Here is a 26,772-nt window from a genome sequence, read left to right as displayed (position 1 = left end):
CTCTACCCCTGAAGCCACACCTCCATATCCAGCTTTTTGCTGGTTCATTGGCGATCAGAGTCTCACAGGGCTGGGGCTGGCTTTGAACCTGAGATCCGCAGATCTCCGCCTCCGGAGTAGCTAGGATGACAAGTGTGAGCCACGGGCTCTCACCGGGCTCCTCCCTTTATTTTGTCCAAAGCAACTGTGAGGAGGGAGTGGGGAGGCACCCACCCAGACACCTGCAGCTCTCGCGAGTGACCGCGAGAGAGGTCTGTGCGTGGAGGACACTCCTTGATAAATGAAGTGGCAAGTCCACAGGGCTGGAAAGAAGGGCCCTTGCGCCTCAAGGGACCTAGAATATTCTAAGACAAAAGATCCTGATAGGGGTGAAGCCCTCAAACCCAGGCAGGAACAAAGTGTGTGTGTGTGTGTGTGTGTGTGTGTGTGTGTGTGTGTGTGTGTGTGTGTGTGTGTGTGTGTGTGTGTGTGTGTGTGTGTGTGTGTGTGTGTGTGTGTGTGTGTGTGTGTGTGTGTGTGTGTGTGTGTGTGTGTGTGTGTGTGTGTGTGTGTGTGTGTGTGTGTGTACGTGCGCTGGACCACTCACCTGATTCTGGAATGTTCTGTGTGGACCTTCTTTAGCCTTTTCCTCCTCTCCCAACACCCCCCCTCCCCTTACTCCAGCCTAGCTATTATTGCCTGGTCTCAGTTGAAAAGGCTGCTCTGAGCTCTGGGAGTCCAAACAAAGACGCAAGCCATCCACTCAAACCCAGAGAGGCCACTTGAGATCCATTCCCCAATTGCTGACACTTTAGGATTTCTTCTCCAGCCAAAGGACTGATAATGGAGTGGGAGGAAGCATGGGGCACTCAGCACCTGGCCTGGCTGGGAGGCAGTGGGCCGTCCTATGGCCTGAACGAGAGCAGGACAGAGGCACAGGTCTGCCACTCAGCATCCTGCAGAAAGCGGGCTGAGGTATGGAAGGTACATGTCATTGTATATTGTTAGGTTTTGTTTGTTTGTTGCTTTAACAAGTGATCAATTCCACACAAGATAGATTCCTTGCAAAGCCACTAAAAAAAATGTTTGTTGGTGGTGATGGTGGTCATGGGGCTTGAACTTGGGGCCTGAGCGCTGTCCCTGAGCTTTTTCTGTCAAAGCTAGCACTCTACCACTTTGAGCCACAATGCCACTTCCGATTTTCTGGTGGTTCATTGGAGGTAAGAGGCTCATGGACTTCCCTGCCTGGGCTGACTTTGAATCATGATCCTCAGATCTCAGCCTCCTGACTAGCTAGGATTATAGGTGTGAGCCACCGGCACCTGGCTGCCATTTCCTTTTCTGTTGACACCAGCCACTCAGGTGAAATAGGAGGTTCACAGAGGGTCATTTTAGCTTCCTGGCCCTGCGAATCCACATTCCTGATGCAGTGTATGGATGAGCACGCCCGCGTGCGCGCGCGTGTGCGCACACAGTAGCCAATGGAAGAGGGAGGAGCCACAGAGTAGCAGGAAATGAGGGGGTGGGGCCAGGTGAAGATAATAATTTCGAGGAACAAGGGCTCAGCTAGATAGGGCCGTGAAGATGGAGCCCCAGAGCTGGCCACTGAGTCAGGAGTGAGCACACGGGAAGGTTGCCGTGACCTGAAGAACAGTTCCCACGGACTGGCGGGTAGGGTGGGAGCTGGCTGGAAGGGGAGCTTACACTGCACGGTGTTTGCAAGGAGACGAGTGGGCCCCTAGTGGAGGGGGGAAGGGGCAAAAGGAGTGGCCATTTTACATGAGGAGGAAGAGAAAGGGGTCACCCCCAAAAGGCTGTGGGAGACGCAGGGTCTCGCCGTGCAGCTTTGGTTGATGCTAGAACATGAGTTTCAGCACCGGTCCTGGGGCTTGAACCCAGGGTCTAGGCACTATCCCTGGGCTTTTCTTCCTCTTAAGGCTAGCCCTCTACTAATTCAGCCCCAGCTCCTCTTCTGACTTTTTGGTACTTAATTGGAGATAAGAGTCACGCAGACTTTCCTGCCCAGGCTGGCTTTGAACCATAATCCTCAGATCTCAGCCTCCTGAGTAACTGGGATTACATGTGTGAGCCACCAGTGCCTGACTTAGTCATGTGTTTTTAATTGGGTGATTCATTCTACACCTTTGCTTCTCAGTCAGGTTTCTTTTTGTTCTAGAATATTGTCATGAATTGGTCTGAAAGTGCTTCCAAGGCGGGGCTGACTCAGTGTCTCACCCAGAACCTGTTAGGTAGATACAAATTCTCCAAGCAGCGTTGGTTTATTGTTCTGTTTGGGTTTTTTTTGTTGTTGTTGTTTTGGTTTATTTGTGTGTATGCCAGTCCTGGGGCTTGACCTCAGAGCCTGGGCACTGTCCCTGAGCTTTTTTGCTCAAGGCTAGCACTCTACCACTGAAGCCACAGCACCTCTTCTGGCTTTTTGGTGTTTAATTGGAGTTAAGAGTCTCATGGACATTCCTGCTCAGCCTGGCTTCGAAATGCAGTTCTCTAATCTGAGCCTCCTGGGTAGCTAGGATTACAGGTGTGTCTGCTAGCACCCAGCATCAACATAGTTTAATGGACACCCACACACAGGTGCCTTAGGTACTGATCAGGTATGAAAACTTCCTGGGTCTACATACTTCTCTCGGAGGTCAAGGCCTGCCTATGCATCTTGCTGGCCATCCTACAGAGGAGGCCAGTACCATGGGTTTAAGTTCTCAGTTCCTGGACCAGCCCTGAACTAATAAATGGACTAGCACCACAGGTGTTGGGTAGTTAAGTCCCCCTGTGTGAGGGGGGAGACCAGAGTCTGCCCCGCAGTTATGAGTCATGGAATCACGATCCCATGTTCCCTCTGGAGTAAACCTCTTCCTTTGTACAGAAAACTCCATGTGGGAAGGGACTAAGGCTATGCATGTGCATGCCAGTACCAGGGCTTGAAACTCAGGGCCTGGGCACTATCCTTGAACTTTTTCACTCAAGACTGGCATCCCAGCCGGGCGCTGGTGGCTCACGCCTGTAATCCTAGCTACTCAGGAGGCTGAGATCTGAGGATTGCGGTTCAAAGCCAGCCCGGGCAGGAAAGACCGCGAGACTCCTATCTCCAATAAACCACCAGAAAACCGGAAGTGGCGCTGTAGCTCAAGTGGTAGAGCGCTCGCCTTGAGCTGAAGAGCTGAGGGACAGCGCCCAGGCCCAGAGTTCAAGCCCCACGACCGACAAAAAAAAAAAAAAGACTGGCATCCTATGGGCTCCATTTCCGGCTTTCCTAACCATGCTAGCTTCGAACCTCCATCCTCAGATCTCAGCCTCCCGAGTAGCTAGGATTACAAGTCTGAGCCTCTAGCACCCAGCTAAGACAAAAGCTCTTATTCAGGGAAGGTGGCTCAGTGGTAGAGTGCTTGCCTTGCATGCATGAGGCCCTGGGTTCGATTCCTCAGCACCACAGAAAGAAAAAGCCGCAAGTGGTGCTGTGGCTCAAGTGGTAGAGTGCTAGCCTTGAGCTGAAGAGATGAGGGACAGCGCACAGGCCCAGAGTTCAGGCCCCAATGACTGACAAAAAAAAAAAAAAAAAAAAGCTCTTATTCATTGCTGTGTGAGCCGTTCCCAACAGTTGGAGGGCATTTCCTGAATGCTGGCTGTGCAATACCGAATCAGCAGAACTTTGTTAAATCAATCAAATTCATCAGTGTGGTGCCAGACTCAGAAAATGGCGCCCCCGCCCTTCCACTTGGTGTGGTAATACTTCCTAATATCTGATTTCACAAAACGACAAGCATCACTATCATTTTTCAAAGATCGCTCAGCTGTGCTCACCAACAAAACAAATGTTTCTTCCTAGATAAATCATTTTGTCAAGCCCAGCTGATTGGCTTCCATAGGAATTTAGATTAAATGCATGGCTCAATTTGTCAGATCAGGTTTCCTAACGACAGTAAGCCTTCCTGCCCAACATCTTCAATTAGGCCGGACTTTCTTACACAGTCCATGAGGTTGGTTTTATTTTGTTTTGCTTTTTTGTGTCTGTACTGGGGCTTGAACTCAGGGCCTGGGCACTGGCCCTGAGCTTTTGTCCACTCAGGCCTAGCACTCTACCATTTGAGCCACAGCTCCCCTTCCAGCTTTTTGCTAGTTAGTTATAGATAAGAGTCTCAGACTTTCCTACCCGGGCTTGCTCAGATCTCATCCTCCTGAAGAGCTAAATTACAGGGCTGAGACATTAGTACCAGCTTGTCTGTGAAGTTGTGTAGTTTACAGAGATCTATTCTGTCTGTCTGTCTGGCTATCACTGATCTATGAGTAAGCAATTATATATATATATGAGTAAGCAATATATGTTGTGGTATTGACTAATTTACTGAACTCAATTATTCATCCTTACCATATTTTTTGTTGGTTTGTCACCTGGTTGATATCCAGCAAAAATATCATCCTCCTCAATTTCCTTTTTTTTTTTTTTTTTTTTTTTTTGTTGGTCCTGGGGTTTGAACTCTGGGCCTGGGCGCTGTCCCTCAGCTCTTCAGCTCAAGGCTAGTACTACTGCTTGAGCCATAGCACCACTTCCGGTTTTTCTGGTGGTTTATTGGAGATAAGAGTCTTAATAGACTTTCCTGCAGCGGCTGGCTTTGAACCGTGTTCCTCAGATCTCAGCCTCCTGAGTAGCTAGGATTACAGGCATGAGCCACCAGTGCCCGGCTTTCCTCAATTTCTTTAGTGTTTGTGCCTTCTTTGATAACACCCAACATATCACCTTTGCTTTCTCTTTTTTTTACTAATTTAATGGTTCACTATTCTAAAAACGGTAGTGCTTCTTTCTTCCTTTTTATAGAGATAGTCTTCATTGTAAGAAGAAAATATTCTGTTTTATTGAATGTCGTTTGTTTGTTTGTTTCCTCCCCGGAAATATGGACTAAAGGTTTCTTTTGGAGGTTCTTTCAAAAGCAAATTGCTTTTCTTTTCCACTGTCTTTGGCTTTAGGTGTAATCAATAATAAATTTCCTAATAGTCATTGAAACATATTATACTGTCCCAGTATTCTTTAAATACCGGCTTGGATTTTCATTGTTAATGGGATACTTCGGTTTGGGTTGTACGTAGGTCCAAGTAAAACAGATTCATAACCCTGTCAGGCTTCGGTCTCCAGATTCACAGTTACACTAGCTTCATGATCAAATTTAGAATGCCTTTGCTAGTCTAAGAATTTTTCAGGCCTTAAATATGCAAAGCAACCCTCCTATAAAACTAGAGTGGTTTGTTGGGGTTTTCTTTTCGGGGGAAAGGGTTAGTAGCACTTTAACTTCTTGTTGTTGTTCTTGTTGTTGTTGTTTGGTCGTGGGGCTTGAACTCTGGGCCTGGGCGCTGTCCCTCAGCTCTTCAGCTCAAGGCTCGTGCTCTACCACTTGAGCCACAGCGCCACTTCCAGTTTTCTGGTGGTTTATGGGAGATAAGAGTCTCATGGACTTCCCTGCCGGGCTGACTTTGAACCGTGATCCTCAGATCTCAGCCTCCTGAGTAGCTAGGATGACAGGCGTGAGCCACCGATGCCCGGCTGCACTTTAACTTTAAAAAAATTTTTTTTCTTCTTAATTCAGTATCTTTGCTAAAACAAATAAATGCAAGCCCTTGATGCCATTGAAAATATACTGATTCTTATTTCCTGGGTCCAGAGCTAGCGGTGGGAGGGCAGATCCTCCAAAGAGTCTGTATTTCTCCCAGATCTCCCCACCCACCCACCCATAGCCCACCCATGTAAGATGGCCAGTGCACTATGGAAGGTGCCAGAACTTCACCCAATCATGCTCGCCTGGTAAGTGGACCTGGTCATACCCTCAGCTCCAAACCTGACTGCTAGGGCCCACAGCTGAGGCGGGCATACCTGGCTTTGATTAGGGTCCAGGACTTGGGAAGCAAAGACAGAAAAATGACCCACTTGGTCAGTCCACGGCAGATCGATGGGCTTTCCCAGAGCGGTGATGTCATTAGCAATCCTGCCAGTCAGTGCCCAGAAGTGCTTTCCCAAGCATTTCCTGCAAGAAATGAAGCCCCTGTCCAATGGTTTTCCCGATAACAGAAATAATACGTCTGAATTTTCTTCAGAAATAAGTTCTGGGGGTTGTTACTCTTAATGTGTAGCAGCTGAACAGTGTTTAAAAAAAAAGTATGGGGATGTCTTTCCCATCATATTTAGAATGACAACGGAAGCCATGAATTACATGATGTGTTTACTGGCTGCAATCCATTTCACAGCCCTTCCGTTCAGAGCACTAACTGCTCACGAAGATCACAGGGCGGGCCCACCCCTGGAGTTCTCCCTCAGGAGCAGGGTCTCAGGGTTGGGCCAGGGGCCCAGGGCCAGGCAAGGGTCTCTTACCAGTGCTGCTCTTCATTCACAGTGCCACCAGTCATCCGGGTTTATCCAGAGACCCAGGCACAGGAGCCTGGAATGGCAGCCAGCCTGAGGTGCCACGCCGAGGGCATTCCCACACCCAGAATCACCTGGCTGAAAAACGGCATGGAGGTCTCCACCCAGATGTCCAAACAGCTCTCTCTTTTAGGTAAGAATTACCCAGATGTCTAAGGGGCCCAGCCCCATCCAGTTCAGGCCGGTTCCCACCTAGGCAGTGGAAAAGAGAGGCAGAATTTACTTTTGTCTGACAGGTTAAGGGGAGACCTGAGGTCTTCCCCCCGTTTTCCTGAAATCTGGGCACACACAGGTGTTAGCAGTGACCAGAAGCTGTGCCATCTCCGCCTCTTGGTCGCAATTCCTGGACATAAAGCCAGGGATGTTGACTGCCCAGCCTCACCCAAGGGCTGTGAGATTTATTGTTGTTATTCTTGTTGTTTGTACCAGTCTTGAGACTTGAACTCAGAGCCTGAGAGCTAGCCCCAAGCCTCTTTTGCTCAAGGCTAGCACTCTACCACTTGAGCCTCAGCTCCATTTCAGGCTTTTTTTTTTTTCCTTTTTTCTTTTTTGGAGTAGTTTATTAGAGATAAGAGACTCACAGACTTCCCTGCCTGGGTTGGCTTTGAACTCCAGTCCTCAGATCACAGCCTCCTGAGAAGCTAAGATTACAGACATGAGCCACAGGGGCTGGATTTTTCCCCCCAGCAAGGGAATGGGGAGGGAATGCTGGAGGAGAGGGGTTCACAGAGCAGGCCACCCTGAAAACTGTCCTTTCTCCAGCCAATGGGAGCGAACTCCACATCGGCAGCGTTCGGTACGAAGACACAGGAGCATACACCTGCATCGCCAAAAACGAAGTGGGCGTGGATGAAGATATCTCCTCACTCTTCATTGAGGACTCCGCTAGGAAGACTTGTGAGTCCACCCTGGTCTCTACGCATCTCCCCGCGGGGCTCAGGGAGGTTAGATAGCCCAGGACCCTAGCTACCAGCTAGAAAGCCTCTGAAGGCCGGGAGAAACACATATCTTCCAAGCATACAGCTGGGCGCAGCAGGTCACCAGAGAGTGAACTCAAGACCCCAAGGAAGTTCCAGAAGCAAAGCCCCAGTCCTGCTTTGTACTTGTCATGCAACCAGAAACCCTGTCCCTCCCCAACTTAGCCACAGTTTTGCTTCCCCACAGTATGAGCCTCTTAAACTGGAAAATCTCAGGAATGCATAACTCAACAAGGCTTAGGTCACTTTCATTGCAGTTTAGTGATCACTGTTCCATTTTAGTGCTAATTATTGCCAATCTCGTAATGTTCCTAATCTATCAATTAGGAAGTGGCACCGTGGCTCAAGCGGTAGAGCGCTCGCCTTGAGCTGAAGGGCCCAGGGACAGCGCTCAAGCCCAGAGTTCAAGCCCCACGGCCAACCCAAAAAAAAAATCCTAATCTATCAATTAAACTTGTCATAGATAGGCCTAGCCATGGAAAATCAATAGAGACTTCAGAACCACCTGTAGTTTCGGTCACCCAAAGGGGAGGGGGCATGGGATGTGTCTCCGCCCCCCAAAGTAAGGGTGGACTACTGGGCATGCATACAACTATGATCATGGTGACTTCTACTCCATGGATTGTCACCCACCTCATGTGCTCTCCCTCATAGTCACTGCCACCCAGGTGGGACCATAGATGAGAATTTGTCAGTCTCCATCCTTTGATCAGACTCTGAGCTAAGGAAGGCTCTGTCCTCAGGAAGTAACCAGAAGCACTTTGCATGGAGAAAGCTAAATGAACTCCATTCTCCTGGAAGTAATTAAGGAACTGAGCAGAGAGCAGAGATACTGTGATCCAGGGGCCTAAGTTCAAAGAGCTCATTTAAGAATCAGAATGTCAGCCAGACGCCGGGGGTTTGCACCTGTAATCCTAGCTACTCAGGAGGTTGAGATCTGAGGATTGCAGTTCAAAGCCAGCTCAGGGAGGGACATTTGTGAGACTCTTATCTCCAATGAACCACCAGAAAACCAGAAGTGGAGCTATGGCTCAAATGGTAGAGCGTTTGCCTTGAGCTAAAGAGCTGAGGGACAGCGCCCAGGCCCAGAGTTCAAGCCGCACAACCAGAAAAGGAAAAAAAAATTAGAATCTCCTGAGCTTGGAAAGGTTAATGCATATCAAGTTGCCCACAGTAGCACAGATTCTGTGAGTGATGGAGTCAGTGCTAGACTGTCCCTTGGTTGAAAGAAGATCTGACATTGTTTTCTTCTCTTTCCCTCCTGCAATCACATCCCTACTTTCCTGCCTCTTGACTGCTTCAGTGGCAAATATTTTGTGGCGAGAGGAAGGTACTAAGCTTGATTGTCCTGTGTGGGGGTCATTGTGGGTCATCTTTCCATGTGCTACTCACTGGCTTTGCAGACACTGTGCAGTTCCCACAGGGAGAGCCCTCAAAACAAATCAGAGGGGAGAGGAGGGGAGGGGAGGGGAAAGTCAAACTCCCAATTTAAAAGCCAGTGGCTCACACCTGTAATCCTAGCGACTCAGGTGGCTGAGCAGCTCACAGTTCAAAGCCAGCCCAGGCAGGAAAGTTCCTGAGACTCTTCTCTCTAATGAAATACCAAACCGTCAGATGTGACGCTGTGGCTGAGGTGGTAGAGCACTGAGCCGTGAGCAAAAAGCTCAAGGACAATGCCCAGGCCCTGAGTTCAAGCCCTAAGACACTCTCTCTCTCTCTCTCTCTCTCTCTCTCTCTCTCTCTCTCTCTCTCTCTCTCTCTCTCTCTCTCTCTCTCTCTCTCTCTCTCTCTCTCTCTCTCTCTCTCTCTCCCTCTCCCTCTGTCTCTCCCTCTGTCTCTCTCCCTCTCCCTCTCTCCTCTCTTTCTCTCCTCTATCTCTCTCTCAGAAAACTTTAAGATAGGCAATTTCTATTGAAATATGCTTATAACCTCAATTAAAGCAGACAACCTGACAGGGATTTCCGGATCCTATGAATCCTAGATCTGGACCTTGTGTTTTCTCGGTCGTTGATATTGTTGTTGGGTTTAGTACTTGGTTTATCATGTACTGTTAAAAAAGGGGAAAAAAATGAGACCAAAGAGGCCGCTCAGCAGCACAGTGCGTGCCCAGCAATACACAAGGTCCAGCCAAAAAGAAAGACTGAATACAAAATAAAAGGATACCTTACCTCATACAACTTTTTTTTTTAGCATCCACAGCAGATATATTCAAAGTATTCTTTTGGAGGGGATGCTACAGAGGAAAGTTACCATGGTGTCTATCAATATGTATTTTTCGATGGCTGGCTTTGACAAATTAGTAACCAAACGAATCTTTAGATACAGCTTGAAACCGCTATGTGAAACGGCCATGGAAATGGTCCAGCACTGACAGTTTCACATGGTTTGAAACTGGCATGCACGCGTGAAGCAAGGTCACAGCCTGGTCCCTGCTTGGGGAGTGTGTCCCCACGCGGGCCCCGTCCCTATCCTGTGACCACCGTGCCCCAGCCAAGCCAGGTCACCCATAGTGACTTAGTGGACATGAGAGGCAGGAAAATGTACGCTGTGGTCAGGGCTAAGCACGCTCCCTTTCTGACTTCTGCCTCACTTTTCCCCGCAGGAACTGCACGCAGCATGCTCTAGAGTCACACACACACACACACACACACACACACACACACACACACACACACACACACACACACACACACACACACACACACACACACACACACACACACACACACACACACACACACACACACACACACACACACACACACACACACACACACACACACACACACACACACACACACACACACACACACACACACACACACACACACACACACACACCATCTGTGCCCCGCCCCAGTCCTTTCTCCCCAGATGTCTTCTGGGCTGGCCACAACTCTGAGCCAGGGTGAGGGGTGTGTAGGCCTGGCCAGGGTGTGGACTGCACTGCCTGGCTCAGACTCTCAGAGAACTGGCAGGATAGAAGCGAGAAGACGACGTCAGAAAGGAAGCGTTAGACAGGCAGGGTTCGACCAAGGGCAGACAAGGGAGTACAAGCTGCAGCGTCCTGTGCGTCCGAAGGGCGGCCCGGGTCTGCGGAGCAGGAGGTGGTGGTGGGCTTTACGGATCCTAGCCCTCGGCTGGGCACTTTCTCCCCCATGCCCAGCCCCCCGCAAGCCGGCTCCTCACCACCTTCCCCTCCCCGCCAGGAACGACATTGCGTCTCACGCATTGCACATCACGTGTGCCGCCGCAGCTCAGCGGCAGGCGGGGCCTGAGGGTGTGCGTTCCCTTCTCCCAGGCCTCGGTGTGGGAAACATGTTCTACGTCTTCTCCGACGATGGCATCGTGGTCATCCACCCCGCGGACTGTGAGATCCAGCGGCACCTCAAACCCACCGAGAAGATCTTCATGAGCTATGTGAGTCTCTGAGCCTGGAGCAGCTGATAGATCACCCAGAGTCCAGTCTCTTAACCACGCGTGCCCCAAGAGGGCTGCAATGCCATTTGCTATCGGCAATGGGCGGGGGGGGAGTACGGTTCCAAGTTCGTTCCCAAGCTAGAGAATCAATCTGCAGAGCAAAAAGGTCTAACTCTCCCTCTTCCATCCATCAGTCCCTTCTCTGCCCTGAGACCCAGGATGCACCTGGATTCCTGCCCTCCACAAGGTCACAGTCAAACGATGGAGACAGTACTGTGGGCAGACAGCTGCAGGACAGGCATTGCTGTGGAGGTCCTCAGTAAGCTAGGGGAGAGCTCTGGGGTCAATCACACATGAAGCCCAGTAGACAGGGAGCAGGCAGACACAGAGGACTGGACAGCTGGTGACAGATCCAGGAGAATGCTTACACTCTGTCACACGGCTGTGCTGCGGGTCCAAGATCTCATTGGGGTTTTTGAATTGTTTTTTGGAAATGTTAATTCTATGTTTTTTGGAAATATTAATTCTATTGGATCTTCCTCTCACATAATAACTGCAAAGCCAGACTGGTTAATTTCTGTGCGTGCGTGCGTGCGTGCGTGCGTGCGTGCGTGCGTGCGTGCGTGCGTGCGTGCGTGTGTGTGTGTGTGTGTGTGTGTGTGTGTGTGTGTGTGTGTGTGTGTGTTTTCTAGGGACTTTTTTGGTCAAGGCTGGTGCTCTACCACCTAAGCCACACCTTCTCCTCCAGCTTTTGGGCGGTTCATCGGAGATGAGTTTCATATTCTTTTCCTCTCACAGCTGGCTTTGAACTACAATCCTCTCCGGTCTCAGCCTCCTGAGGAGCTAGGATGACAGGCAGGAGCCACTGATACCCAGCTTGGTTGCTTTCTACAATTAAATTTAAATAATCATACTCTACTACTTTGACATTAATTTCTTACATTATTATTTCTCAGGATTTCCCAGATTCCTAGACTCAAGTTTTCCGGATAAGACTCTCTGGAAGGGATTTCATGCAACATAAGCCACAGTGAAAGATATCCCAAATATTTGTTTCTGCACCAAAAAAAAAAAAAAAAAGTGCCTAAATACTTTCCTGAAGGATTGCCAGGCTAGCCTTCCTTCTAGAAAGTACTGAGTCCCTGGTGGCTGAGGCCTCTTCTCCCCTCCCCTCTGCTGGGGTTTGATGCCTTCTTGGCCCAAGAAGGAGGAGGGAACTTTAAAAAAACACATGGAGCCAGGCGCTGGTGGCTCACGCCTGTAATCCTGGCTACTCAGGCTGAGATCTGTGGATGGCGGTTCAAAGCCAGGAAGACAGGAAAATCTGTGAAACTCTTCTCTCCAATGGACCACCAGAAAACTGAAAGTGGCTCAAATGGTAGAGCACTAACCTTGAGCAAAAAAAAGCTAAAGAACAGTGCCTAGGTCCTGAGTTCAAGTCTCAGGACTGGCACAAAAAAAAAAGGTACATGGCCGTCAATTGCCTTACAGGAAGAAATCTGCCCTCAAGAGGAAGCGGACACCGCGCAGCCCTGCCAGTGGGCCTCTGCCATCAATGTCAGGAACCAGTACATCTACGTGGCCCAGCCAACACTGAGCAGAGTCCTTGTGGTCGACATTCAAGCCCAGAAGGTCCTACAGGTACAACCCTACAGAGGAGTAAGGAAGCACCCTGTGCCGGGACTCCGTCCAGGTGCAACGTGACAAGAACCTCAGAGCTTCAGCTCAGGGCCTGGGCGCTGTCCCCGAGCCTCTTTGTGCTCAACGCTAGCGCTCTACCACTTGAGCCACAGCACCACTTCTGGTTTTGGAGTGGTTAATTGGAGATAACAGTCTCCCGGGGACTTTTCTGCCCAGGCTGGCTTCAAACCGTAATCCTCAGACCTCAGCCTCCTGACTAGCTAGGATTATAGGCAGGAGCCACTGGTGGCCAGTGTATTTTTTTTTTTTTTTTTTTTTTTTTGGTGTGTATGTGGTGCTGAGGAATCCAACCCAGGGCCTCATGCATGCTAGGCAAGCGCTCTACCACTGAGCCACCTGCCCGCAGTACTGTTTTATTAAAGCAGCCCTAACTCTTTGTATTGAGATTGGGGGAGGGGTCCTCTCAAACTTTATGTCCTGGCTGGCCCTAAACCACTTTCCCCCTAATCTCTGCTTTTACAGTAGCTCAGATTCTAGTCACGAGCGACCGTGCCCAACTTCTTGCTATATTTTAAACATGCACCTAGAGGACTTTCTGATGGGTTGAATGTAGGTATGAGAGAAAAAAGGAAATCAAAGTGCAGATTAAGCCCGAAACAGTATCCAATATTTTAGAGACAGCAAGGTAGAAATTGGGTAAACAGGTCTGGAATCCAAGGCAAGTTATCTAGCATTGGAAGTTTGAGAGAGGTCAAAGTTGACCATGAAATTCTAGCAACTAGAACAGGAGCTGTTTCTACCTGTCCTTCTAAAATTCCTTGGCCAGAGAACACAACTAAGTAAATTTTAATCTTTCTGAAGTTTAAAGATGGATCTGAAACCGAACTTATGATCATTGTTGGCAAATGCTCTGTGTGCCTCAAGAGACTCTGTTTTATGAGGCTGTTAGCTATGATATTAGATATATGTCGGTTATGTCAGATTGATTCATTATACTGTTCCGATTTCCTAGCCTTTGTGATTTTTTTTCGCCTCAGCTGCTGAAGAGTTTTAAAAAATTTCCACTCTGACTTTAGATTTATCAATGTCTCAGATTTTTGCTTTAAAATTGTAATGTCTTCCTGAGGGAAAGAATCCTTTTGCTTTAAAAAAAAATCCTCTTTATCTCTGGTAATGCTGCTTGCCTGAAAAATCTATTTTTTCCCTAATACTAGCATAGCTAAATCAGATTTATTCTGATGGTTCTCACGTTATTTTCCATTCTTCTGTTTTTCAAGAAACTCTTTCATATTAAAATATCATTGGAGATGTAGTTGGAGTTGGGATTTTATCTATTTTAATAATCTTAGTCTTTTACTTAGTATTTTTGATCCATTTATATTTAATGTAAATAATTATGCTTGATTTAAATTTTACCTTTTTTTTTTCTCATGGGACTTGAACTTGGCCTCTGAACTCTGGGCTAGTACTCTACCACTTGAGCCACAGCAACACTTCCAGTTTTTTGGTGATTAACTGGAGATGAGAGTCTCATAGACTTTCCTGTCCAGGCTGGCTTTGAACTTCGACCCTCAGATCTCAGCCTTCTAAGTAGGATTAAAGGCATGGGTCACACATCTAATTTATTTGACCTGTCACCTTTTTCTTCTTTTTAGCTTTGTTAAATGTTTTTTTTCCCCTCTGTTATCCTGTTTAGAAAGTACTCTTTTGTTCCTCTCAGTATTAACAATTTGCATCTTTGCATCAATGCATGTGTATATAAATTGGTACTTTGTTCCCCCCAATAATGCTAGAAACACAACTCCTTTAACCTTTCTCAGGTCTCATGCATGACAGTGGTAATGAATTATAATTAACTCCAAAGATAACCTTTCATGAGATGATTATTTTTATCAGGCAATAATGTGTATTTCTACCATATATTTACCTTATCATTGCTCTTTATTTGGGGGGAGGGGGGACGGTGCCAGTCGTGGGGCCTGAACTCTGGGCCTGGGCGCTGTCCCTCAGCTCTTCAGCTCAAGGCTAGCGCTCTACCACTTGAGCCACAGCGCCACTTCTGGCTTTTTTCTGTTTGCTTATGTGGTGTTGAAGAATCGAACTCAGGGCCTCATGCATGCAAGGCAAGCACTCTACCACTGAGCCACCTTCCCAACCCAATCATTGCTCTTTATTTCTCAAGTACATAGTTCTCTTTCAAGGCTGCTGGCAACAGATTCTCACAATTTTCCAAGTATTGGTTTTCTCTTTATTATATGAAGGTATTTTCACAGGTACATCATTCTTTTATTGGGAATTGTTTTTGTCCAGCACGTTAAGATGTCATCCACAGCTTTCATTTGTTTCTGTGGACAGGCCAGCGGTTGATGGTAATGCAGCTTTTTCTGTTTATAATTTTCTCTTCCATGCGTTCACTCTCCTCCCTCTTTTCTTACCCCTACCTTCCCTCCTCCTTTCCATCCCTCTCCCTTCCCTCCCTCTTTCTAACCCCCTCCCCCACCGCACCACCATCTCTTCTCTCCCACTCTCCTCCTCTATATCCTCCCCCTCTGCCTTCCACCTCTCTTCCCACTGTTCTCCCTTCTCCCCTCCTTCCACCTCCCCACTTTCTCCCCCTTTCCCATCTCTCTCCCTCCGTCCCTTTCTCAATCCTACCCTCCCACCTTTCCTCCCTCTCCAACTCCTCCCTCACTCCCCTCTCCCCTATCTCCCCACTCGCCTCCCTCCCCCTCCCCTCTGCCCTCTCCCATCTCTCCCCTCCCTTCCTCTCTCCCCTCTCCCAATCCCCCTCCTCCTCTGTCCCCTCCTCCCTGTTCACCATTCCCCATCCCCTCCCTCTGTCCTCCCTTTTCCCTCCTTCCTCCCCTTCCCATCCTCCCTCTCCTTCCCTCCTCCCTCCTCCCTCCCCTCTCCCGTCCTCCCTCTCCTCTCCCCCTCCCCTCTCCCCCTCCCTCTCCCCTCCTCCCTCCCCCATCTTCCCTCTCCCCCCATACTCCCTCTCCTTCCTTCTCCCCCGTCCTCCCTCTCCTCTCCCCTCCCCCTCCCTCCTTCTCCCCCCTCCCCTCCTCCCTCCCCCATCCTCCCTCTCCTCCGAGATCAAGCCCCAAAACCAACAACAGATTCCATTGTGGCAGGCACCAGTGGCTCACACCTGTAACCCCAGCTATTCAGGAGGCTGAGGGCTCAGTGTCTCCATCGGTATGAAGCCAGCCCCATCCAAAAAGCTTAAGAGACACTCTTCTGTCAAAAAAGGTAGAAGTGGCTGAGATCTGAGAATTGGGGATCAAAGCCAGCCCAGGCAGAAAAGTCCCGGTGACTCATCTCTGCTAAACCACTCAGAAAAAGCTGGAAGGAGTGCTGTGACTCAAGGATAGAGCAGAGCCTTGAGCAGAAAGCTCAGGGAGGGCTGGGAAGGTGGCTCAGTGGTAGAGCGCTTGCCTTGCATGCCTGAGGCCCTGGGTTCAATTCCTCAGCACCACATAAGCAAAAAGAAAAAAGCCGGAAGTGGCGCTGTGGCTCAAGTGGTAGAGCACTAGCCTTGAGCTGAAGAGCTGAGGGACAGCGCCCAGGCCCAGAGTTCAGGCCCCACAACTGACCAAAAAAAACCACTCAGGACAGTGTCCAGGCCCTGAGTTCAAGCCCCAGGGGTGGCAGCAGAGGGGGGGGAGCCTTTCTGAAGGAAGAAAGGGAGAGCCCCAAAACTGATTCCTGAGTAATAAACGTAAAGCCTCTGAGTTGAGGCTCTAGGCGGGGGGAGTCGTTTCTACCCTGGGCTCCCTGTGTCACCAGCGATGCTTCCTTCCGGCCAGCATCTTGCTCTGCGTGCACTGACGTCGGTCTCTGAAGAGTGCCGGCCTGGCCAGCACAGCAACTTCCCACGTGACGATGACCAACTTGTCACCGTTCCCTTTCCAGTCCATAGGTGTGGACCCTCTGCCGGCCAAGCTGTCCTACGACAAGTCGCACGACCAGGTGTGGGTTCTCAGCTGGGGAGACGCGCACAAATCCCGAACGAGCCTCCAGGTACGGCGGCGGGCACGGCGTCCAGCGCCTGGGGGGAGAGTGGGAGGAAGAGAAGATGGGAGGGAAAAGGGAGAGGAGGAGAGCAAAAAGAGGAGAGAAACGGAGAAGGAAGAGAAAGGGCAGAGAGAAAGAGGGGACAAACAGGAGGAGACAGTGGAGGGGGTGAAAGGAGACAGAGGGGAAAGGGAGCTAGAGGAAAAGGAGAGAAATAGGGCTGGGAAGGTGGCTCAGTGGTAGAGTGCTTGCCTTGCATGCCTGAGGCCCTGGGTTCGATTCCTCAGCACCACATAAGCAGAAAAAGCCAGAAGTGGCGCTGTGGCTCAAGTGGTAGAGCGCTAGCCTTGAGCAAAAGCAGCTTAAGAACAGCACCCAGGCCCTGAGTTCAAGCCCCAAGACTGGCAGAAAAGAAAAAAAAATGAAAAAGGAGAGAAACAGAGGGAAGAGAGAACAGAGGAGAGAAGGGAGCTGAGGTAGGAGGGGAGGAAGGACAGAAGATGAAGGGGAGGTAGGACAGGGCGAGAGGGCAGGAAAGTGGAGAGAGAAAAGGAGAACAGAAAGGGAGGGGAGATACGGGGGGGGGGGGGGGAAGAAGGGAGTTGGGAAAGAGAGAATAGGAAGGGGAGAGGAAAACAAGGAGAGCCAGGGAAGAAAGAGAAAGAGATTGAGAGAACAGAGGAGGAGAGAGAGAGGGGAGGGGGAGAAAATAGAAACACAAGAAGGAGAGCTCAGAGAGGAGGGAGAGAAATAGAGGAGGATGGAGGAGAGAAAGCGAGGCAAGGGTTGAGGGGGCGAGGAGGGAGAAGAGTTCAGTAGAGAGAGAAGGACAGAGGAGACACTGAGAGGAATGGGGGGGGAGGGGGAGGGGAGGGGAGGGGAGGGGGAGGGGAGGGGAGGGGGAGGGGGAGGGGGAGGGGAGGAGAAATAAACCTCCCTCCATCCCCGCGGGCTAGGGTTAAGGAAACCAGTATTTGCACAAAAACAAAAATCCTGGAAATGTCACAACTTTGAAAAAGAACCAAAACCTAAAGAACGTCCCCTTCGCGAGGGGCAGTGAGAGCGTGTGCGCAGAGGGCTGGAATGAAGCAGCGCAAAGAAGAGCGTCTCCACATCCACCCAGCGGCCACGATCCGCATAGACAAAGATTTCCCTTCCTGCACGGCTCGTGGCGCAAAGCTTTGTTTGTTCCTCCAGCCCTGGGGCTGGAACGCGGGGCCTGGGCTCTGTCCCTGCCCTTCCTTGGCTCAAGGCTAGCCACTCTACCACATGAGCCGCAGCGCCACTTCTAACTTTGGAAATAAGAATCCCACGGACTTTCCTGGCTCTCAGATCTCCTCCCGAGTAGCTGGGATTACAGCTGTGCGCCACCAGCACCCGGCTGACAAAACCTTTTTATTCAATCCCAGTATTGTTTCTAACTAGCCATCTTTAGGACATGGGGTCAACTCTGCCCCGGGGTGTGTGTACCAGTGAGGCTCATGCCCAGACTCCCAGCAGGCAGGGTTTGAACCTCTGGCCTCCCCTTGAGTGCTCCCCCGAACTCTCTTGCTAGGGTTCCCAGCTTTTAGCCCCCTGGACCCCTGGCTTCCCTTCTCAACTGGCCATCACCCTTCTAAGGAAGACGTCCCAGCCTTCTGCGGGCCTAGCCGTGTGCTAGGACACAAGAAGCAGGCCAAGAATGAAATCGGGACTCCAAGAAACAAGGGTCCCACGGCCCTGCTTCTTTGAGGAATAGGCCGTCAGGCTGCGAAGCCTGAAACGACACTGAGCGATGACAGCCTGTAATTTCCCATCTCTATTCCACGCTAAAACGACAGGCCTGAATCAAGCAGTGACCGCACGCCACCTTGGAACTGGCCCGGCATTCGCCCTGGACTCGCAAGAATCCTGTTTCTTCATGCGGGTATTTCCTTAATCCCCGCTCCCAGGGCAGCTTTTCTTCCATCAACTCGCCATGAGAGTTCTCAATGGGCTGTTTCTTTGGGTGTGTTTTTTTTAAACAGGAAAATGAGCCCAGTGCAACTTCAGAACGAAATCACAACACCCTGACCCCCAGAGGGACAGTAAGGGAGAGAAACTCCCGCTCCAACCACAGGCTGGCCACCTGCTGCCTGTCCTGTCCAGAAAGGGACAGCCAGAGGCCATCCCCATCCTGAAAGGCAGCAGGCATTAAGAACCCCAGCAAAAACTGTACAGGCCCGGCCGCCAGCTTGGATCCCTCTCTTCTGTACCACAGCCACTAGCCGGCTGGGCATGGTTGTGCACACCTGTAATCCTAACCTTTGAGAGGATTGTGAGCTTCAGATCAGCAAGATCCAAAAAGAAAAAGGACTGAGGGAGACCCTCCATTTGCCTTAGAAGGGGCCAGCTCCTCCTGTGTGGTGGAAGGTGTGGACAGCGGCCTTAGAACTTGGAGGCTAAGGCGCATGCTGGGGAGGCAGAGGGGCCTCGGAGGGGTCCCCTGGCCACTGTCACCACCTGGCTCTGAACCAGCAGGGTTCGCACACCAAGGAACGGATCTGGTCACCTCCTGCCCAATCCCACAGGGCAGGAAACATCACCCTAGGGAAACTGAGGCAGCCACGATCTGTCACTACCCAAAAACACAACACAAGCAGCCCGAGCCTTTACCGTTCCCAGCGAGTCCCCGCCTGGCATCCGCAGCCTCCCCGCCCCGCCCCGCCTCGCCCCGCCCCGCACTGCACTGTAATGGCAATCTACACCAAGGCTGGCCAGGACAGATGGAGAAGGTGGGGGGGTTCCCTGGTAGGAGCAAGGGTGGGGGGGTGGTCTCTGAACAAATTGAAGCATGGTTCTGGTCTGGGAGGCCCTCTCAGGACCCCCAGTCTGCCTTCATGGTGGCCTGGACCAAGGAGGAGAGTGTCTGGGGTCTTTCCCCCCCCCATCCCTTCCCCCCCATTTCAGGAAAGATGGGCACCTGCCTCCAACATTCCTGCCCAGACTCCCATGTCCCTCCTACCTCTCCCGAGTTGGTTTACCACCCCCTCCCCCTCCCCCCCCCCCCCCCAGGTCTAGCCCTGAGCAAGCAGGTGTAGGCCTCGGGACTCCAGGCTCTCCTGGCAGGCCGGTCACACGAGATCCTGCTCTGTGTTCTAGGTGATCACAGAAGCCAGCACTGGCCAGGGCCAGCACCTCATCCGCACGCCCTTCGCCGGGGTGGACGACTTCTTCATCCCTCCCACAAACCTCATCATCAACCACATCAGGTAAGGGGGGGGGCGGAATGGGATGGGGCCAGAGCGTGGACCCCACAGCTTAGCAACTGTGTTGGAGCTAATGCCACTGGTGATGCCAGGGACTCATCCTCAGCGTGAACACAACAGAGAAGAAAAGGAGCGAGTGTCTGCGCGTCCTGTAACGTGTGTGCATGCTCGTACGGGGCTTACACTCGGGGCCTGGGCTCTGTCCCAGAGCGCTCAAGGCTGACACTCTTAACACTCCTCCGCTTCTGGCTTTTCAGTGATTCATTAGAGTCTCAAACGCTTCTCTGCTTGGGCTGGCTTCGAACTGTGATCCTCACATCTCAGCCTCCTGCAGTGCCAGGCATGAGCCTTTGGCACCCAGCAAGTTCTGCCCCCTTGGACGGAAGTGCCAGGACACTTGGGTCTCCATTTCGAATGATGCCACAGGCACAGATTTGCTCAACTGAATCGTTACTGTCCAATTCGGACTCATCCGCTAGTCCACGAACCAGCTGAGACACAGATCTCCTGTGTTTCCTCTTGGCCTTAAGTCCACACTCACCCCACAGGCCCCAGCCAGCTGCCACAGGCGAGGAGAGCTGAGACTAAAGCCTTTTACCCTCGTTCAAAACCACTTCTGCCCAGAGCACCAGTGGCTCACAGCTGACTGTAATCCTAGCTGCGCAGGAGACCCCAGATCTGAGAATCAGGTTCAGTGCCAGCCTGGAGGCATAGCCAGACTCGCACCTGTAATCCTAGCTTCTCAGGAGGCTCAGATCTGAGGATTGCAGTTCAAAGCAAGCCTGGTCGGGAAAGTTCATGAGACTTATCTCCAGTAAGCCACCAGAAAGCTGGAAGTGGTGCTGTGGATCAAGTGGTAGAGCGCTCACCTTGAGCTGAAGAGCTGAGGGACAGCGCCCAGGCCCAGACAAAAAGAAAAAAGAGGGCTGGGAAGGTGGCTCAGTGGTAGAGCACTTGCCTTGCATGCTTGAGGCCCTGGGTTCGAATCCTCAGCACCACATAAGAAAAAAGCCGGAAGTGGCTCTGTGTCTCAAGTGGTAGAGCGCTAGCCTTGAGCTGAAGAGCTGAGGGACAGCGCCCAGGCCCAGAGTTCAGGCCCCACGACCGGGCCCAAAAAAAAAAAAAAAGAAAAAAGAAAGAAATGTAGGCATAGCTCAAATGGTAGAGCATCTCAACCAGAAGAGAAAACAGAGCAAGAATGTGGAACCTCCCCCTCTCCCCAGTTCAAGCCCCAATACCAGCGTGTGCGCACATACACAGACGCACTTGTGAAGAGGAGTGCATGACAGAGGCTAAGCCCGGAACCATTGTTCCATCACCCAACTTGGGCTGACCCGCATAACTTACTTAAGCCATTCCTGCAGAATGGTCGCTCTTCCTAGGTTGCCGAGGCTGGAGGCTTGGCTCAAGTGGTTAAGCACCTGCCTACTAAACAGGAGACCCTGAGTCTAGTCCCCCACCCCCCATACCACCGAAATAAACAAGAGACCCGTGATAAAGGGAGAGGGGAGGGGTAAGGATGCGGTCATTTCAGACAAACGCCAGCCCTCCCTCCCTACCCCTGGGGGGGAAGCCTCTGGCTCTCTGACCCCCCAATTCTTCCCCCCTCCATTCCCAGGTTTGGCTTCATCTTCAATAAATCCGACCCCGCAGTCCACAAAGTGGATCTGGAGACACTGATGCCAATCAAGACCATCGGCCTGCGGCAGCACGGCTGCGTGCCCCAGGCCATGGCGCACACCCACCTGGGCGGCTACTTCTTCATCCAGTGCCAGCGGGACGCGGCCATGGCGGCCACGGCGGCCCAGCTGGTCATGGACAGCGTCACTGACGCGGTGCTAGGCCCTAACCGGGGTGTCACGGGCACCCCTCACGTGTCCCCCGACGGGCGATTCGTCGTGAGCAGCGCCCCGCACAGCCCCCGGCTGCACGTGCAGGAGGTGAGCACGCGGGGCGAGATCCGGACCCTGCGCGAGCTGCAGATCCACGCGGGCGTCTCGGACGTGGCGTTCCAGCACTCCTTCACCCACGGCCACCAGTACAACGCGTACGCCGCCCTCGACACAGAGCCCGGCCTGCTGTTCCTGGAGCTGTCCACCGGGAAGATGGGGGTGCTGAAGGACTTGAAGGGGTCGCCCCCCGAGCTAGGCCAGTCCTGGGGAGGACCCCGCAGGGTCCTGAGGGACAGCGGGCTCTTCGGACAGTACCTCCTCCTGCCAGCCCGCGAGTCACTCTTCCTGATCAACGGGAGACAAAACACACTGCGGTGTGAGGTGTCGGACATAAAGCGGGGGGCCACCGTGGTGTGGGTGGGCGAGGTATGAAGGAAGCCCAGGCCAGAGCCCCGGAGCCCACCCTGCTCCCCCCCCACGGCACCTCCTCATCCTGAGACACCACACACACCCCGAAGCAGGTGCCCCTGTACATTGCCACACCTGTATTCGCTTTGCGGTGCAGCACCGGTCTCCTGGCCAAGTCTTCTAGCATATAAGGCCTGCGGCTGCTAGCAAGATCGGGGATGTGGGGGGGAGGGTGTTTTGTGATTTTTGTTCTTCATTAGAAAGTATGATTCACCGCCTTGAGCTACGACGAGAAACCCATGGTTTCTGTGCCCAGCTGGGCCACAGCCCCGCCACCCAGCGAGCCTTCCTGCTTTCCAGGCTTGGCCTGTTCCTGTGCCCCGGAGAAGACACACCCAGAAGCCGGGGCTGAGCTGCCCACCCCCCAACACCCCCCCCCCCCCCCCGGCTCCACCACACTTGCTCCTTCCAGGCTTCTGCTGTGCTTTCCTTTCCCATCCAATTTTGGTACAAGCTGAGCCAATGAGACTTATCTACACCCTTGGTTTGGGGGGGGGGAGGGGAGAGTCTGGGGGGAGGGAACAGGAGGGGAAAAAAATCATTCTTTATTTTGGAAAGTTTTTGATTAAAAACTAATTTTTTATAATTGCAGATGCTAGTAAGCAGAAAGATACTCTTCTGAGGGCCCAGCCTTCCCTGCTTGCTTTAGGCCAAGTCTCGGGAGGGAGGGAGAGAGGGAGGGAGGGAGGGAGGAAAGCCACACCTCCCACTCCACAGCCAGAAAGAACAGTGATTCTCTTCTGTGTCATTGTAAATCCCCGCTGCCCCCAAAACATGGCTTCAGGCTGCCTTATCAGTGAGGACTCGAACCCAAGCCCTGAGGGCCAGCTTCTCACCTCATTAGTTAAGTACCCTGGATTCAGAGCAGACCAGCCTTGCCAGGCAAAATGGAGGCATCCTCCGGCTCAAACCTTGAGGTTCAAAGTGCTGCTCATCCATTGCTCCTGAGGTGGCTTTTCTTCCCAGGTGCTCAGCCACGCCTCCTCCCAGAGCCCTTACACGAGCGCGCGTGTGCGCATGCACACACACACAAAATGGAGCATCTCAGGTGGGCAGCCCTGTGAAGACCTGAGCACCAAGTGGCTCACGTCTGAAATCCATGCTGCTCAGGAGGCTGAAATGGGAGGATCGTGGTTCAAAGCCAGCCTAGGCAGGAAATGCTATGAGACTCTTGTCTCGAACCACCAAAAAGCCAGAAGTACAGCTGTGGCCCAAGTGGTAGAGCACCGGCCTTGAGCATAAAACATCAGCCAGGCCTAGAGCTCAAGCCCCCAGAACCAGGACCAAAAAAAAAAAGGCCCCTAAACACATGTCCCTCACGCATGTCAGTGGTCCCTGCTTCCAGACTTTCACAATTATTGTCCCTGAGGTAGACATAAGTGACAAATCCCAAATACCCCCTTCACCTGCACCACGACCGCTGATGGTGAAAACAGGGACTCTATGCCACTTCCCTAGATTTAAAAAACAAACAACAAAAAAAAAACCTGGGCACTGGTAGCTCACGCCTGTAATCCTAGCTACTCTGGAGGCTGAGATCTGAGGATCACAATTTGAAGCCAGCCAGAACAGGAAAGTCCATGAGATTCTTATCTCCCATTAACTATCAAAAAGCTACAAGTAGAGGTGTGGCTGAAGTGGTACAGTGCCAGCCTTGACGGAAAAAAAGAAAATAGCCAAGCAAGAATGCAAGATACTGAGTTCCTGCTCCAGTACTGACACAAAGAAAAAAAAAACAGCTAACGTTCCCTTTCATAAAAGCTGAAATAGCAGGAATCCATCTTACCGCTTTCTTTTATGAATCAATTAACCTATTTGCTTCCAAATTCCCACATTCATCACTAAAATTCTCTAGTGTCCATGAACTGTTCCTTTCAGTAAATGTCAGCCTCGGGCAGAAGAGTCGTCTCCGAGTCTCAAAACGGAGCCATTTCCCCAACGCCCAGGCCACACGCTCGAAATGGCAGGCCTGAGGCCTAGTGTGCAAAGTCAGGGTAAAGCATGGAGGTGATTTTTTTTTAAGCCGTGAAACCAACAGATCACTCAGGCAGAAGATAGGAGGACAATTCCCCCACCCGATCTTCCCACCCCCCACTTCAGCACCAGAAGACGGAGAAAGAGATAGCACCAAGACACTTGGGTCTCCTATGGCACACACACAGATTAACAGCTAACAGTGTGAGTTAGTGATTTACCAAGAAAATTGCTAAATTACAGAAAGCTACCTTCAGAAACTAGCAGTGAGTTTTGACATGTAATTGATTTCACAAAATACTCAACGCTTTTTCTCTAGGAAAACACACACACACACACACACGCTGTACCTGTGAGGTCATTTCAAATGGAGAGCTTCATTTTCATTCTGTACAAGTGAGCAGAACCCACTGGGCATCTGGGGCTCACGGCTGTCATCCTAGCTACTCAGGAGCCTAGGATCTGAGGATCACGTGGTTCAAAGCCAGCCCCCGCAGAAAAGTCCTTGAGCCTCTCAAGCCAGAAGTGGAGGAGTGGCTCAAGTGGTAGAGAACCAACCTTGACAGGAAGCTGAGGGACACAGCACCCAGGCCCTGAGTGTAAACCCCGATACGAAAAAGAAGAAAAAAAGAACGGATAGACCCCCACCATGAACCCACATGGATCCAAAAGCTCCCCTGGCTATCCCTGAATGGCTAATGCTGAGCCATCCAGCTGAACCTGATGCTGACCCAGGCTGAGGCTACCTTCCCCCAGCCCCTGAAGGAAGCATGGAAGCAGCCTGCAAAGCCTTTGCTGGGGTCAGTGACTAACGCCTTGCTCTATCTACATCCTTTGATCTAGAGACAGGTTCGATGGCGCCATTCTGGAGAAGGGCACCCAAGCACCTTCTGATCCACCTCCTCCTCTGTACAGCAAAAGACTCCCAGAGAAAAGCCTTGGGAGACAGCTCGCAAGCCTGAATAGAAGCAAGAGAGCAGCCTGCTTAGAACAGTGCGGTTTTCTCTTTCATTTCAAACAGCCAGGAATTGGCTTTGTCATACATAGCCCACATTCTTGGTTTCTATTGACCAGTAACCTGTGAACTGAAGGAGATTTCAGAACTGAGATGTAAAGAGAAAAAGCAAAAAGAAAAAAAAAAAACAAACAGATTCATTCTGGATATATTTTTCTACAAGGGGCTAAAAGTATCGATTTCATTTTCCATGTGTTTTATTTCTACTTCCACAGACGCTCAGCCCTCTCACAAACTCTTCTCCACACCCCGTCCAGGTGCAAGCCACGGCTCCCTGTCTCTGTGTATCACTGATCTACCTCGCATTCCCCTCCCTGGCATCACCCCCACCCAAGGCTGTCCCCAGGCCAGGAGGCCAAACAGATGGAGGAAGGTGACTACAGTGACCACACCGAAGTCCACACCCCAGCCCCACCCCCAGGATCTACAGTCCCACTCTCAACCAATCAGAACCCAGCAAGATATAGCCTCACACTGACCAGAATCCCAGACCAGAGAACACATGATAGTTCAACCTCTTAGGGGGGAGGCCTGAGCCCCCAAATTGCCCTCCATCTCCATCTTAATTCTTTTCCTATTCTCTTCTGGTGTCTCAGTCCTCTTGATCATGAGTGACTCCATGACACCTGCCCCCAGCCCCCACACACATACACACGCCGAGTTCCCTGTGGCCTTTTCCCATACACAGTGTCTTCTTGCTTTGGGATTTACGTAAGTCATCACTTAGTGGACCGGACTCTGTGATTGGCTCCCAGACTGGACAATGTAGACAGAGCTGTTCCATTCAAGGAAGTTAACTGCCTTGATTTCTCTCCACAGCCAAAGAGATGGTAAAGCAGAGATGTTTCAGATATTCACGGAGACATGACCCCGTGCCCTTCCTCAGGGTGGGGTCAGATGGCCAAAGTACCTGATGGCGGCCACCGAGTCCTGCTTGTGTCGACACCACGCTACCTGCCCAGTTGCTTGGGGATTTGACTTGGGCCTCAACTCGTCAGCAAATACCCAGAGATGAGAAAGCATGGTCTTAGCTTCCCCCTCCCCCCCCCCTTGACGTGGAGCTGGTGCAGCCAGTTGGAAAATCCTAGATGAGTGAAATCCTGGAAAATGTAAAGGGAGTAAAGATTCACTTCTGGTTCATAGTGAGACTTTCTTAGCATTTAATGTAGGTTTGTTTTTTTCTGCTCTATACATAAAGTCGCCATTCACACACCCTCTTTCCAAGGTCTGCTTGACAGACAAGGGGCCATCCCTTCCTGACGTGACCAAAGAACGTGGGCCCTGCCTTACAAGGTTCTAGAAATCTCCACCTGTGCCCCACCAGGTAACTACGGACTGGCCCCTACACCAAACCTAGAGACTCGCAGTTCCGTGTGGGTCACTAGAGCAAGATCAGAAAAGGCAGTCTTTTGAAAAAGGCACCCCTTTCCACCACCACCCCCCGCCCCGAGATCAGAGCTTTCAGAGCTTTTGTTTTCTAAACAATCTTGCCTGGCTGGGAGTCCCAAGCTCAAACCCAAGAACCTTTCCTAGCGCCATCTTTCCCCACTGCTCAAAATGGCACCTCCCCAAGAAGCTGTTACTCCCTGGCGACATCAGCTACTTTCAGATCAGCGAAGGAAACGGGGGGGGGGGGGTCGTGGGTGGCTGGGTGTCCCAGCCCCATGGCCCCCACAGATCAGCAGGTCACGCTGTCCCGCCCCCAAACAACCCTGAATAGGTGAAGCCCCACACACTCTGT

The 26,772-nt window shown here is 51.3% G+C and overlaps 1 protein-coding gene across 1 annotated transcript in view; it reads left to right on the top strand.

Annotated features, from left to right (window-relative positions):
• Nucleotides 1-22,628, top strand: part of Fstl4 (follistatin like 4) — a 313,915-nt gene extending 291,287 nt beyond the window's left edge. Inside the window, exons 9-16 of the mRNA XM_069994009.1 lie at nucleotides 6,372-6,533; nucleotides 7,163-7,297; nucleotides 8,681-8,707; nucleotides 10,679-10,797; nucleotides 12,289-12,438; nucleotides 16,354-16,461; nucleotides 19,576-19,685; nucleotides 21,301-22,628. Coding sequence (XP_069850110.1) covers nucleotides 6,372-6,533; nucleotides 7,163-7,297; nucleotides 8,681-8,707; nucleotides 10,679-10,797; nucleotides 12,289-12,438; nucleotides 16,354-16,461; nucleotides 19,576-19,685; nucleotides 21,301-22,006 — 1,517 coding nt within the window. The 3' untranslated portion in view covers nucleotides 22,007-22,628. The remainder of the gene's footprint in view (nucleotides 1-6,371; nucleotides 6,534-7,162; nucleotides 7,298-8,680; nucleotides 8,708-10,678; nucleotides 10,798-12,288; nucleotides 12,439-16,353; nucleotides 16,462-19,575; nucleotides 19,686-21,300) is intronic.
• The last annotated feature ends 4,144 nt before the right edge of the window (nucleotides 22,629-26,772 follow it).

This window comes from Dipodomys merriami, unplaced genomic scaffold (assembly GCF_024711535.1).
Source record: "Dipodomys merriami isolate MVZ:Mamm:240054 unplaced genomic scaffold, mDipMer1.0.p SCAF_44, whole genome shotgun sequence".
Lineage (NCBI taxonomy): Eukaryota > Metazoa > Chordata > Mammalia > Rodentia > Heteromyidae > Dipodomys > Dipodomys merriami.
Note: the sequence above shows the minus strand (reverse complement) of the source record. Positions and strands in the feature narration are given on the sequence as shown.